General features: G+C 41.9%; 1 protein-coding gene across 1 annotated transcript in view; it reads left to right on the top strand.

The window, feature by feature from the left end:
• LOC124788834 (UDP-glucosyltransferase 2-like) overlaps positions 1-7374 on the top strand; it is a 99900-nt gene extending 92526 nt beyond the window's left edge. The window contains exon 6 of the mRNA XM_047256116.1: positions 7098-7374. Coding sequence (XP_047112072.1) covers positions 7098-7374 — 277 coding nt within the window. The remainder of the gene's footprint in view (positions 1-7097) is intronic.
• Positions 7375-13400: the final 6026 nt, after the last annotated feature.

Raw genomic sequence — 13400 nt, 5'->3', positions numbered from 1 at the left:
TATTGCTGGTGGGTAGAATGTCAAGGGAATTATCTTCGATGTTCAATCAGACTCATAACTTTATACGAGGGCCGAAATGTAGTAAAAAAAAAATATACGTATAAGAGGACGCGAACAGGCGACTATAAGTTTAGAATGCGCGACTATTACCGCTAGACCACGGGCTCACACAGTGCGAGTACACAGCGGAAGTAGACAACACTTCCTCCTAACACTTCCGCATCTTACGGTGTTGCCAGATTGTGCAGATGGCCGGACTTAGAGTTGTCAGGGGCGGCCAGTTTTATTGGCCACCTTAAGTGAACGACTCGGACTTAGTGTCTGTGGCGGCCGGCCGGCGGCCAGTTTTTATGTCTAAGACTGTACATTGCAGATGGCGAGGTACGTGCGGCAGAGATGAGACGTGGAGGCGGCACCTGTGAATTGATCATGACCACGAAAGAAGTGCAAAAATCTCACGGTCTAGCGACCAGGCAGACGGATCGCAATTTACTGTCTACCAGAGCTCTGAAATCAAGGTAGATTTCAATGTGTGACACATCCGTTCGCTGGTCTTACCAAGAACCAATATGACTGACCTATATGACAGAATGCACAAGGATACCAAACGTCAAGACTGATAAATCAAAAATGAGTAAGTGTGCCCTCAGCAAACGAGCAGTACAAGGCGTTTGAAGTCACACTGTTGGTACAGTAACAACTTCACCACAGGATCCTCGTCTAAACTACTCGCAAGTGAAGTCAGTCTTAGGGTATGTCCCAAGCACCAACCACACATGCCAGAGCCTCGACTAGAAATGCTTCCAGACCTAAGTCCTGTGCCCGAGTGCTTCGCACCAATCCAGGAAAAAACTTCCTTTTACCTGCAAAGTGCACGAACGATGCCACCTTCACCATTTCTTGAGCTAATAACAAGTCTTTAGAGACACTAAATCACCCCTCCCACATGACTGCACAAACTCATGTCGAACCAGGGCAGGAGTCAAGAAACCTCCATCTCTGAAAAAAAAAGGAAACCGCCAATTACTGGCTTTTTTAAGTTTTTGCAGAGGGGGAAGAGACGATTTTCTCTGAAGTCGTGTTGCTTCCCACAGCAACAAGCGAACAGATACAGTCTTAAAGACCTTTATCTAAATCATCTTGTAACACCCCACCCATCACATATCTGGTTTTGGCGTGTGTTCACTCCAGCTAATTGACTAACAGAACAACAGAGTGTGCAAAACTGCCGCAATATCGGATAACACAAAGAAAGTAATAAGGCCCTGTGACTTCTGATTGAACTGCGGTGGCAGTGTTGACATTAATTGATTCACAATTGATCACTTTTAATTAAAAAGGGGTGCTCATTGATCTTATATTCAGCTATTGAACAACAGATGCAAATGTTGAACATAAAATTAATTAAGTAAATGACTTGGGATTTCAACTGCTTGATTGAAAACAGATGCAGTCAATTAGCACAAATTTATTTTAACTCCCAACCATCCATCATCTCATTACGTGACTCTCCTATCAGGCAGTGGTAATAAATTGCGTTTACGTGGAGTAAAGCACGATAAATCAAAATTAATTCCTATCGACTGACCCAGGCGTAATGCGAAATGCGAGAAGAATTCCCCAATACACGGCCCATGAAATCCTTGTGCAAACTTTGCTCACATGATCCAACAAATTAATGTGGCCTAATTCTAGTCGCAGCGGGTGCAATATCACCGAATTCAGCGTGGCAGGGCTTCGTCATTGTGAGGACATCGGCTGGCCTCATGGTATTGCAAGGCTGCGCTCGTCTATTCACTCCTAGCTATCTTGCTCAGTACATAGCTGAACCAAAACTTTCTATCTCCAAGCCCAATCGTTCCATTTGCTAAGTCCTAAACTGCAGAGATTCTCACTCTTTCTGAGGCAAGAACGCCACGTCCGCACTCTAGGCCAGCTGGGAACGAAAGACTCCTATGGAGACTTCTCCCAGTCCACTCTTCGCCTCGGTTTCCCCTCCAGCAAAATCATTTACGCCACTTGCAGCGCAAGTCGCGTTAATTATGCATTGCTTCCCAGCGCCGACCAATGCCTGCTCTGGGAAGTGAACAAATTCCCACAAAATTTCCCTTCCTCTCAATTTCTGCTATTTAGCTCCTCCAGGCCACCCATCATGGTTAGTGTCTGCTCAAAACACCAATTTTTCCGGAATTCTGACTCCCAGGAGAGTACTTCAAATTCCTTGGGCCTATGTTCCCATTGGAGGCCGACGTATTTCATTCTGTCGCTCTTCACCTGATTTACTTCAGACTCTGCAGACTGTGAATTCAGCATGAAGTTGCTATAGTCACAAAAACGCATATTTTGGCCTCTGTTGACCGCTCCACCATAGCTTTGCACGGGTTTCTTGCATGTTTCACTGAAAACGGGACGACAGACATTTATCAACAGGCTTACAAGTTTTCCATCTGCTTCCCAGTACACCAGCATGGGGTCGACCACCCACTCACTGTCACTCATCCTAATTCAGCTGGAGGGCGCACCCCATTACCGCTTTCTCAGAGCTTGTGCCGCCCTAAGCTGCCTATTGTCGCTTCCCATCGCCGCTCCCCAGCCGGCCACGTTCAGCTCTGAATACTTCCCTGGGATAAACTAGCCTCCATCTAATCGAAGCGTTTTCACAAAGTTATCGTGTTGTGTGAATTACTTTACGTCACCCGACATTAATTATTCCAATACGTCTATACTATACCCTCTACAAGATGCATTGTGCCTTGTCAGTCATTTTTGTGCAGCCCTGCTGTTCGCTCAACATGAGTTAGGTGATCTTTAATGACTTCATTTAAGGGGCATAGTTCTTGCCATCTTACAACCTGTGCCTTGGAGCTTGTTAGTCCTAGCTATGAGGTTTAATAAAGATTCTATCTCTAACCGTTTCTCAGATGCCGGATTTTTCTTCCTTTTTTTTTTTTTTTTTTTTTTGAGAGATGGAGGTTTGTTGACTACTGCCCTGGTTCGATATGAGTTTGTGCTGTCATTTGGGAGGGGGGATTTAGCGCCTCTAAAGCCTTGTTATTAGCTGGGGGAAATGGTCACTGGCCTATTTGCACATTTGGCGAATACAAAAGCTTGTGAATTTCTATTACACATGAAGAATTGCTAAGGGATGGGCTCTCCGCCAATTGCTTTCAACTCCCAACACGCCGTTTCTACAAGCTAAGAACCATAAAAATGCCTCATTCTTTTAGCGCCCTACCAGGCTCTATCAACATCTGCCCAGGCTGTTATCTTTCTAGAGTCTTGCTCAAGTTGTAGTGAAATCTTCCATAATTTCGGTATGCAAAAATAGGTGAGTGAGTAACTTGTCCTCTCTCATAGTCACATGACTCCTTGGAAAGATGAATTTAATTTCTGCAATGATTATTTATATTCTGAAACGAAATGACTAACCAGAATTCCAGTCAGAAAAACAATCTGCTAAACTAAATGAAACCAAGTTAATCATTACAAGTAACAGTTTCATGAAATTTGTCTGAAACAGTTGCCTTTCAAATTCATATAAGAATATAAGGAAATTAACTTAACTTAGCGGCTCGCCCCAAGAGACATTAACCAGATATCGAATTGCTAACAATTTCGCGATGTTACTATTATTATATTTCCCTATGGACACAATGCAGAGTCGGACGATTATCAGATGATTCTCGAGCTAACATACACTTTCCAGCATAGAACAATATCACAACATTACAAATTACGTAACAAAATGTCCTACCTAAGCGCCAGTAAGGAGCGTTACTTGCAACATCCGACAATACATCCAACATCATGTCAGTATTATTTATTTGACATGTTATATCTGTATAGGTATCTACATTACATGTACAAAATATAAGAATGAATTCTTTATTTCTAATGATTGTCTGCTTATCAGCAAAACGTCAATATCTTCACCATCTGTATCAACACCAGTCCAGCTCACAACGTGACATCTGGCACAGCTATAGACATATTTCGTCATTGACACATTACGACATTACGAATAAATGTATCGTGTAGGCTGAGTCGACCTCGACAGAAGGCCCAAAGATAGGTCTACAGTGACGTCACAGTAGCGTAGGGCTTACATCAAACGTTCCGTAGCGTCAATTGGTAACATGATCTTTGGCCTATGAATCTTACTAATTCCCACGCGGTTAAAAATGGGACAAAAGATCTTTACTGATTCATTAGATGTCTGCGGTAGCAGTGTAATTTGTATAAATAACGCGAACATGTTAAGACACAAGTCGTATGTTAATCACTTGCAGATCTATTGAACTTGGGATCAACACATTCACCAGTAATCGTGCCCCTGGTATCATCTCCTAATGCCGTGGGCGGTACTCCTTTTTGGGCTAAACCTCCTTAATACCTAAGTCTCGTTTTTGCTTATTGAGTTTCATATCGTCTGAAATGTGTTGCGCATTTTAGATTAGTATCATGCTTTTTATGTGATAATAATAATAATAATAATAATCTGTCATCAGTTTGAACGGTCTAAAATTCTGTACTTTAGATTTGATCGTCTTATGGTAATCGAATGAATTAGGTTTCTCGCAAGACGCCTGTGTCAGAAAATGTATGTAGTGACTGATACAGGACGATTCTTAACAACTCAAAACACTACCTGAGCACTCTAATGGAAAATGTCTATATGTCTGGACAACGCTGAAGAGAAGGAAGCAAAACGCACACATTTCCGTGGAAAAATAAACGACCAATACAGTAAGTGCTGAGTAAAATTTCTTAGTTCAAAGAAGAAGCTGTATACTTGTACCACCAAAATATTAAAAGTCGTACTGTTGCTTAGAGTTCTTAGTTTTAGTGCGCGAGCAGTAGGGATTGTATTGCACTGAATCTTTTATTTCATGCAAAATGTATTTTAATGCATTAGAAAAAAGCGTCAACCATTCGTTACACGTGCGACAGCATGCGCAACCAATACGTTCCAAAACGCCCCGCATAAAAATGGGATTTTTCCGGGGATCACACCCCTGGTTCTATTGGTGGTTAGAAGGTGGGGGTCAAGTGTTTTTTATAGCCCCTAGAGAGTATTAGAGTGCCTAACAGAAGTCTCGTCTTACTGTAAATATTCTACAGCACACGGCCTAAATTTGAATATTACGCACTTCATCCAGCTTAAGCTAATGGAGAAAAATGGTTACTCATTTTTGTTACATGTGATCTATGATGGCTCTTAAGGGACTTATGGAGACGTCATTTAGTTCACTGGTGGTCCCTGTGAAAACCCAAAAATCATGATTTTCGGAAATCAAAACAGAAGCGCGGATTGCAAGACGGCTATGCACAGCAAATAGCTGAATTTTCCCGGAATATTCCTAAGGTCCCGATCTCAAACAAACCTGAAAATTTTCTTGATATATTTGTCAGTTGTCGAAATACAGAGTTTGAAAGTTATTGGAACCATCTGTTGTAATAAAATGACGAGGAACGTCTTAGTTTTGGTTGAAGGATTTTTCTGTTTAGTTATTTTTGCGTTACAGCTCGCGTGTTATGAGAGTAAGCCGTTTTAAGGCAAGCCTAGTTGTAAACGTAAAAACAGGCACGTAGAATCAGGTGTGCCGCTAATACGTAGTTTACAAACTGACGTAGCACCGAGAAATACGCTGTAAAGTGTCTGTGTTATCATCAAACGGCTCTGAGCAGTATGGGACAACATCTGAGGTCATCAGTCCCTCATAACTTAGAACTACTTAAACCTAACTAACCTAAGGACATCATACACATCCATGCGCGAGGCAGGATTCGGACCTGCGACCGTAGCGATCGCAAGGTTCCACACTGAAGCGCCTAGAACCGCTCGGCCACACCGGCCAGCTATGTGTTATCATCACAAGATTTTTGGTAAACCCGTGTTGTTTTAGCACTGAATCGCATGCAGTATTTTCGTGCACATAAAATCCAGTCTAAGATGTAAAGTTATATAGTTTTGAGTTACTTCAATTTGACCTTATTAAATTATCAAAATTTAACGCTCCAATAAAGTTCTTTTGATGTGAGTGAAATGTCCTGATGTTGCAAAGAAAAGAATGGAACCAACGGAAAAATGCTCCTATCGGAGAAAATAATGACAATATGTTCCTGTTTAATAAAGGACTCTGAAAGGTGAGGTACCAGGGCCACATCCTACTTTACTCAGCACCCTCAAAAATTTTCTCACAAATTTTTGTATGTGAACATATTAGCGCTTTTTTATGCTGAGAGAGAAGGAGACAGTGACAGTGGCGAAGAGATGGAAAGGTGATAAAATTGGACGATAGTAGACAGTGGCTGTGGTACATAAAGAGCTAAGCAGACAATGGCAGTGGTGGAGAAAGAGAGAACACAGTGTCAGAGGAACATAGTTGACAGTGACAGAAAAGGACTAGAAAAAGAGTGAGGGAGACAATGGCAGCGAGAGAGGGATAAGAGACGGAGAAAGTGGAAGTGGGTGAGAGCCAGGGATTATGGGAGATAGTGAGAGGCAGAGCCTATGACAATGACAATGAGGAAGAGAGAGACAGTGACAGTAATAAGAGGTAGCAGCAGAGGGAGTTAATTTATGAAATAGTGCAATAAGAGAGAGAAAGAGGGAGGTAGTGACTGACAGTGAGAGAAGACAACATTTGTTGGAGAGTATGATGGACACTGGCTGTGAGACAGTAACAGGAAGACATAAAGAGACATTGACGGTGAGTTACGCTTAATGAGTCAGTGATAATGGACAGATTGGAGTGGATGGGTACGAGCGACTTGAAAATGATTGACTAGTGATTGTGAGCGAGTGACAGTTAGGGAACTTGTGCGAGTACATGTTAAAAAGAACATACATATGTTCGTAGGTCAAAATTAGTAGCAAGATAATTAAAAGTGTTGAAGGTAGAATGAGGCAGATGGTACCCTACTTTTCAGGTCAGTCTTTTGATAAGCTGGAGTACATTCGTTTTTGATGCGCTGTTATTACCAAAAACGCACTTTCCAGCCTTTCGTCACTGTTCACATCATTTTATGTCGTCGCACGGCAGTATGAATGGTGTTTCCAATAGGTATGCATAAGGTGAAACTCTTGTCCACAGTTACCGGGAGAAGATGGAACAGTTCTCGGCGGTTTACCGGGAACACCAAGAGACGTCGCTGCAGAGGGCCGTGTGGTGGGTGGAGTACGTGCTGCGCCACGACGGGGCTCCCCACCTACGCAGCGCGGCCACGCACCTGCGCTGGTGGCAGCTGCTGCTGCTCGACGCCATTGCAGTCTTGCTGGCAGCCGCTCTTGTGGTCATCTTTGTTGTTTACAAACTAGTGCGGTGCCTTCGGAGTGCCCTGCGACGGAACAACAAGCAAAAGCAAAGCTGAGCTGTTTTTTTTTTTTTTTATAAATTGTCGCTGACTACTCTATGTTGCCAAAGACGTTCAGGCAGTCATTAGTGTATGTTCCAAAGACACTAACAGTGTACGTTTAAGCAATTTCGCTAATGAGAGGTGGTGTTAAGCCGTCGGCATAAGGGACGAGGCCGCTAGAGCTGAAACGCACACAGATGGTATGTCCAACGTCACGAGACAGCACCGTCAGCGCACTGCACTAGATGGTTAGCGTGATATCGCGTTCTCAGCGCTCTCCAGCGACAGTTTTCGGCTTTATCAGGCTTGCAAGCTATACAGTCTGTTCACGAAAATGGACACGCATAGAATTCCTACGTTAGCTCTATTAAAATACACATTTACTTTCTTGACAATACACTAGTCATGTTGTTCTCTCTGTGTTGCATGTTAATAAATATTTCACTATCGGTGAACGGGTAAAAGACAAAAATGAAGGATACGTGTCCACTCAATAGGGACAGCAGCTGATAAAAGTTCACTAAACTAAACCAATCCACTCCTGACAGAGAGCGCACTTATCTTTACCGATCAAATATTACAGAAATTATTTCTGTAGTCCTACAACCTTTTAGAAAACACAAAGGTAAAAAAGAAAATTGCATACAGCAGGACGCGATCCCTCTACCAGTGCACCTTCAGCTCTATAAAGTGGTGTGTCAATCAACTACGTTGTACTGAAAGTTTACAGCCGGCACTGTCGTGCTTTATGTTACACTCTTGTAAAGGTTTTAATCGCCGAAATGTCATTAATTGACATCTAATAACAATAAATCATAACAAGAATGACACGTTTTCATGAATCTGCAGTGGGTCGTGGCCTCTTATCTTACTATCATGACACGCGAGCTATAATGCAAAATTAACTAAATACGTAAATTCGTTAGCCACCGAAATGACATTTCTGGTCGTTTTATTACAACAAATCGTACCAATAACGATTCGCTCTCGAGACATTCAATGTGATGGCGCCTAGAAATAGACTATATTCATAGAATATGGCATGTAACAAAAAATCGCCCGAAGATCAGCTTCTACCGAACACGATAAATACAGTATGGCGTCTTGCTTTCTTCTTGTGACGTGGGGATCATTCTTGCTTCCTATTGGTTCTACTTTACGTGGTACGTTGTCGAAATATCGCAGAACTTATTTTGTCTTTCACGTGATAAAATGAATCCTCAAGGTGAAATAGTAGGAATGGCGTCGCAAAACTCGTAGCCTGGGAGCTTGAAGTTGTATAGAAATTGAATGATTTTAGAGTTCCTGTATAATCTCTTAGGCTGTGCTCACTCGGAGCGACTGAAAAGGAACGCCGCACGCAGGTGATCTGCGTTGTCAACTGGTTGCCGACTAACTGGTAACGCAGTTCCGCAGCCAGGAAAACTTGGAAACGAGAAATTGTAATTGCAGTGTGCGAGCGTGGCTGTGAGGGAGTATCATTAGTCGCACCCGAGCATGTGGTCGACAGATTCAATCTCAGAAGAATAACTGGTTCTCTATTATTATTATATACGAATAAGAAAACTCTGGAGACATCCGAATATCCAAAGAAATATTAACTGCAGGATATATGTACAATACCAGCCAACGAGCTGTAAGACAGAACCGGAATCAGTAGCTTTTCTAGAACGGCTAAACAGTACTACAGTGATTTGAAGCTGTTGATTTCTTCCACCACAACACGTCGTTACTTTTATTTTGAAAATGCAGATATCATGATATAAAGCTCATTGAATATTCATGTATCAGTGTGTCTGAGTACGGTAAACTCACCCTGGTGCCCTTCGAACGACGCACGTGCACTGCGAGTTGTGTGACACCTTGCTTTGAGTTGTGAGAAACAAACTGCATGTCAGGGTGGACATGATCCTCAACGATAGAAACAGGCTTGTGTTGATCCACTGTGCCTTCTAGAATGACGAAATCACTCAGGGAATGAGCTGAAAACATTCCCCAGACTATAACGCTCCCTCTTCCGGACTGGATCCTTAGAGGATTGTTAAACTGTTTTTGCCATCTGCCCGATGGAGCATATAACGCAATTACATCTGGGTGGACAGTTGGTCAACAGCTGCACGTTTACTCGATCGTACGTATCTTCGCATTCGTCGATAATCCCTGTCATCTATGGCCCGTGGTGCAACTCAGTTGCCTCTTCGCCGGATTTGGAAAGCACCATTTTGCCATTGACGGTATACCTAAACCACGGCGGCACGCGAACTGATTACAGACGTAGCTGTTTCAAAAATGCTTCCAACCATTGCCTTTCCGACAGCACATAAATCACTCCGTTTCCGCATTACGACGGCGACTGTTTTCAGTTTTCAGCGTCGCCCCGTCGCGTTTCTTTTACCCTCCACTGCTAGCGCTGTTACCTACCGTCTGTGAATGATTGTTGAACGTTGACGTCGAACATAGGCAGTGGTCACATTAATGTGACTGAACCATGTAATTATGTAAAAATATTCTTCGAGATGATAACTGAAGCTTTATGACTATCCCTCATAGGTTAACGCTGTGCTATGGTCATTAGAAATGAAACAGTTCAGTCTTTCGCCAGGTACGGGTTACCAAATGTCCGTCCATCCTATAGCTGTCCTATATCCGGATATCTGACTGTCCGGTATTCAGCCGAACATTACCACATAGCCATATACACATCTGAAGGTCTTGGCGAGAATCATTTGGTGGATTCGAGCTAATTCAGTCTCCGTCGTTCACGAGTGAAGCGAGCGAATCACATATTGATTGACTGACTTGACTATTTGATTTGTACCGAGTGGTAGTCACTTTCATCTGTTGTTTATATGAGGTTACAACTGAAAATAAGTTACTAAATGCAAGACAAATTACGAAAAATCTCATAGGTATATAAAAGATCGTCTGCTTGATAATACTCGTATTTTGATACAAACACAGACAAAAAGTATTTTTCCGTTTGTTGGGCCAATCTTAAATTTCAACTGGCGGAAAAGGAAAAGACGCGGATATCTACAAATGCCTTATTTTATATTTCATTCTTTCGTTCTGAACTATTTTATTACATTTATTAAAAAGACTGTTGGTCCATAGGTAAGATGATTAGTATTGTTCAGTAGATCCCTATTATTGAATACTCTATTTAACTGAACTTGTTTGAGATGCGAGGATATTTTTGAGCAACGTAGTAATAGCAAAGGGTAAAAGTAATAGAAAATGCCTAAATACCTACACCCAATGAAATACGTTTTTGTCTAACAGACACGCCGGCCGGAGTGGCCGAGCGGTTAAAGGCGCTACAGTCTGGCACCGCACGACCGCTACGGTCGCAGGTTCGAATCCTGCCTCGGGCATGGATGTGTGTGATGTCCTTAGGTTAGTTAGGTTTAAGTAGTTCTAAGTTCTAGGGGACTTATGACCACAGCAGTTGAGTCCCATAGTGCTCAGAGCCATTTGAACCATTTTTTTCTAACAGACACATCACTAATAAAAATCATTTGAAAATGAAATATTCTAATAATTTCCAAGCAGTTAATAAAGGTACAGACAGCTGCTGCTGTCTACAGCGTTCTTTACTATCCTCTATATAAGTTCCTCTTCAACTTCGATAGAAAAGCAATTGTACATGTCAGCATTGCTTGGAAGGGAATGGCTGTAGAATGGAAACGACGTTAAAGGTAAAAACTATAATTTTTTAGTAGTAAATAGACTGCAACGGGCAATGAACCACTCTCCATGGTAGGAAGGACCAGATTTACAAGACTCCTTTAATTAACTTTAACCTACTATAAAATGCCAAGCCGTAAATACATTTACCGAAAAGCTGTTCCTGACATCAACGACAGAATTTATGCAAAAAATAAATAGATGTAGTCCAGGTGCTCTCAAGGTTTCTTAGCTCCTGATATATGGACCTGTTTGCATAAAAACTGAGTTTCACAGTTCATTGTCTCCTGAATTCCATGTGGAACACGAAGTTCTTGCTTTGAAACCTTTTTAAGCTCGTCACACTGGAGAAAACATAGCGAGAAACCTTAATACTATTGCAGATTGCTGGGATATTGTCCATACTTTATTTATTTGTCCATATTTTACTAATTCATGGCTGAGGCGGTAACTCATTGAAATGTGCTTGAGAGGCTGAGTGTGATTCTGTTAGGTGCTTCGTCCATTCGCTTCACAAGGCTCGATAAGGTCTGAATATCCAGCCTGAAGCAGCGGATTGATCGAGACTGATGGTCATCTCGTAATGCATTTCAGCAATTTCAGCTTAGCTGAAGGAAAACTGTAGACGATTCAAAATCAAGTAAATTTACTGGAGCGTCAGTTGGTGTAAAGTATTAGCACGAGGTCGAATTCGATCATATAGTAGATGTGTGTCCGCTGGAACAAAAACGAGCTATTTCGCTGCACGTGGTGTTTGAGGAAGTTGTGCATTCAACTTCTGCAACGCTTTGAAATAAGAAAAATAAGTTCTGGTCCGCAATTTCGAAGTAATACCACGTTTCGAGGCAGTAAATAAGCATTTAAATAAGAATGAGTCAGTACAAATATCCCCTGAGTTACCAAACGTGAGAGCCTTGTGGAGAGGTGAATCAGAAAGTCGCTTTAACTCCTTCAATGAAGATTCATATTACTTGAGTGTAAACTTTCTAGACCCAAAATAATATGGTGTTGTAAAAGCGGAAATAATTGGACACAACGTCCTATTGGAATTTTGCGAAGAGTCTTCCACCAGTAGTAGTTGATCTCCAATACCTGCAACGAGAAGTAAAAGAGGAGAAACTCAGGAAACTGTGACTTGCGAAGCTCACGAAACGTTTTAGAATGTCTATAACGAGGTAGTAAATGAAAAATAATAATAGTCAGTGCGGCGGTCAACAAACGAAGGCTACTGTAAGCGAAATTTACTATTATTTGAACACATTTTCAATCGATCGCAATTGAGACGCATATATTTGCTGGTCAGCTATAGCGAAAAATTATCCAAATTTGACAGTTTGTCAGAATTTTATCTTCCAGTGTCTTGCAGTAATGTATACTGAAGTGGCCATGAAAATCTCGGCCCCATAAGTGGAATGTTCCGATGGGACGGTGCTTGGGTTCTGTGGCTGCAATCAAAAGGATTTACAGAAGACAGTCACTGAGCATAGCATTAGGCACTATTATTATCCTCCACTTTTGTGCAATGACTCCTAGTTGAAATCCAAAAACAAGTCCCTGGAAAACGCTGATACAAGTCAAACACGTTAAATATTCACAGTAAACATCAGTCTGGAGGCCATTTCTCAGGTACGATTTCGGTGGAGAAAGTAACATCTGCACTAAGACGATACTAGACTATTCTTTACTGAGTCACACAGCATCTCGGCTAGATCTCCGTAAGAACTGGGTAAGAACTCGCATGAACTCGACTGGGAACGAACTGGCCGAGTTGCAGCTGGGCGATCACTTTGTCCTCGTGACCCATGGCGCCTGTGGCGCCACAGCTCAGGGCTCCGGAGTGGCAGCTTTGCCGCTAGCGATCGCTGTCATTTCCGCGGTCCGACAACGGGGAAAGCCTTAGTGCCAACCTCGGAGCCTCGAACGATTGTTACGTGTACGGTGTCAACAGGTTACAATACCAAATACACATCTAAAGACTTTTCTTTGATGCTGACATTGTTTTGAAAGACAAACAAAATCCCTAATTGCGTTTTAATGCAGAGAAATTGTTGTACATTTACTATAATTCGCCTCTAGTTTAGTAAGGGTGGTAATTTATTTATTTTTTGTTCAAATGAATAATAAAAGGGGGTGTGGTTTGAAGATATTGTAGTTTTATTTGTGTAAAGATAATCTTACATGCGAAATAAATAAAGTCGACTTTATGAAAATTTCGTCATTTCTTGAAACTACCGTATCCGCCAGATACTGACCTAATGTATGTTAATTGGCTGGATAGTAGAATCAGGTCGAATACTGGTTAGTTGCTGGATATCCGATTCACCTGTAACTGTTATACCATTTAATTCATCATT

Source organism: Schistocerca piceifrons, chromosome 3, assembly GCF_021461385.2.
Source record: "Schistocerca piceifrons isolate TAMUIC-IGC-003096 chromosome 3, iqSchPice1.1, whole genome shotgun sequence".
NCBI classification, from domain to species: Eukaryota; Metazoa; Arthropoda; class Insecta; order Orthoptera; family Acrididae; genus Schistocerca; species Schistocerca piceifrons.
Note: the sequence above shows the minus strand (reverse complement) of the source record. Positions and strands in the feature narration are given on the sequence as shown.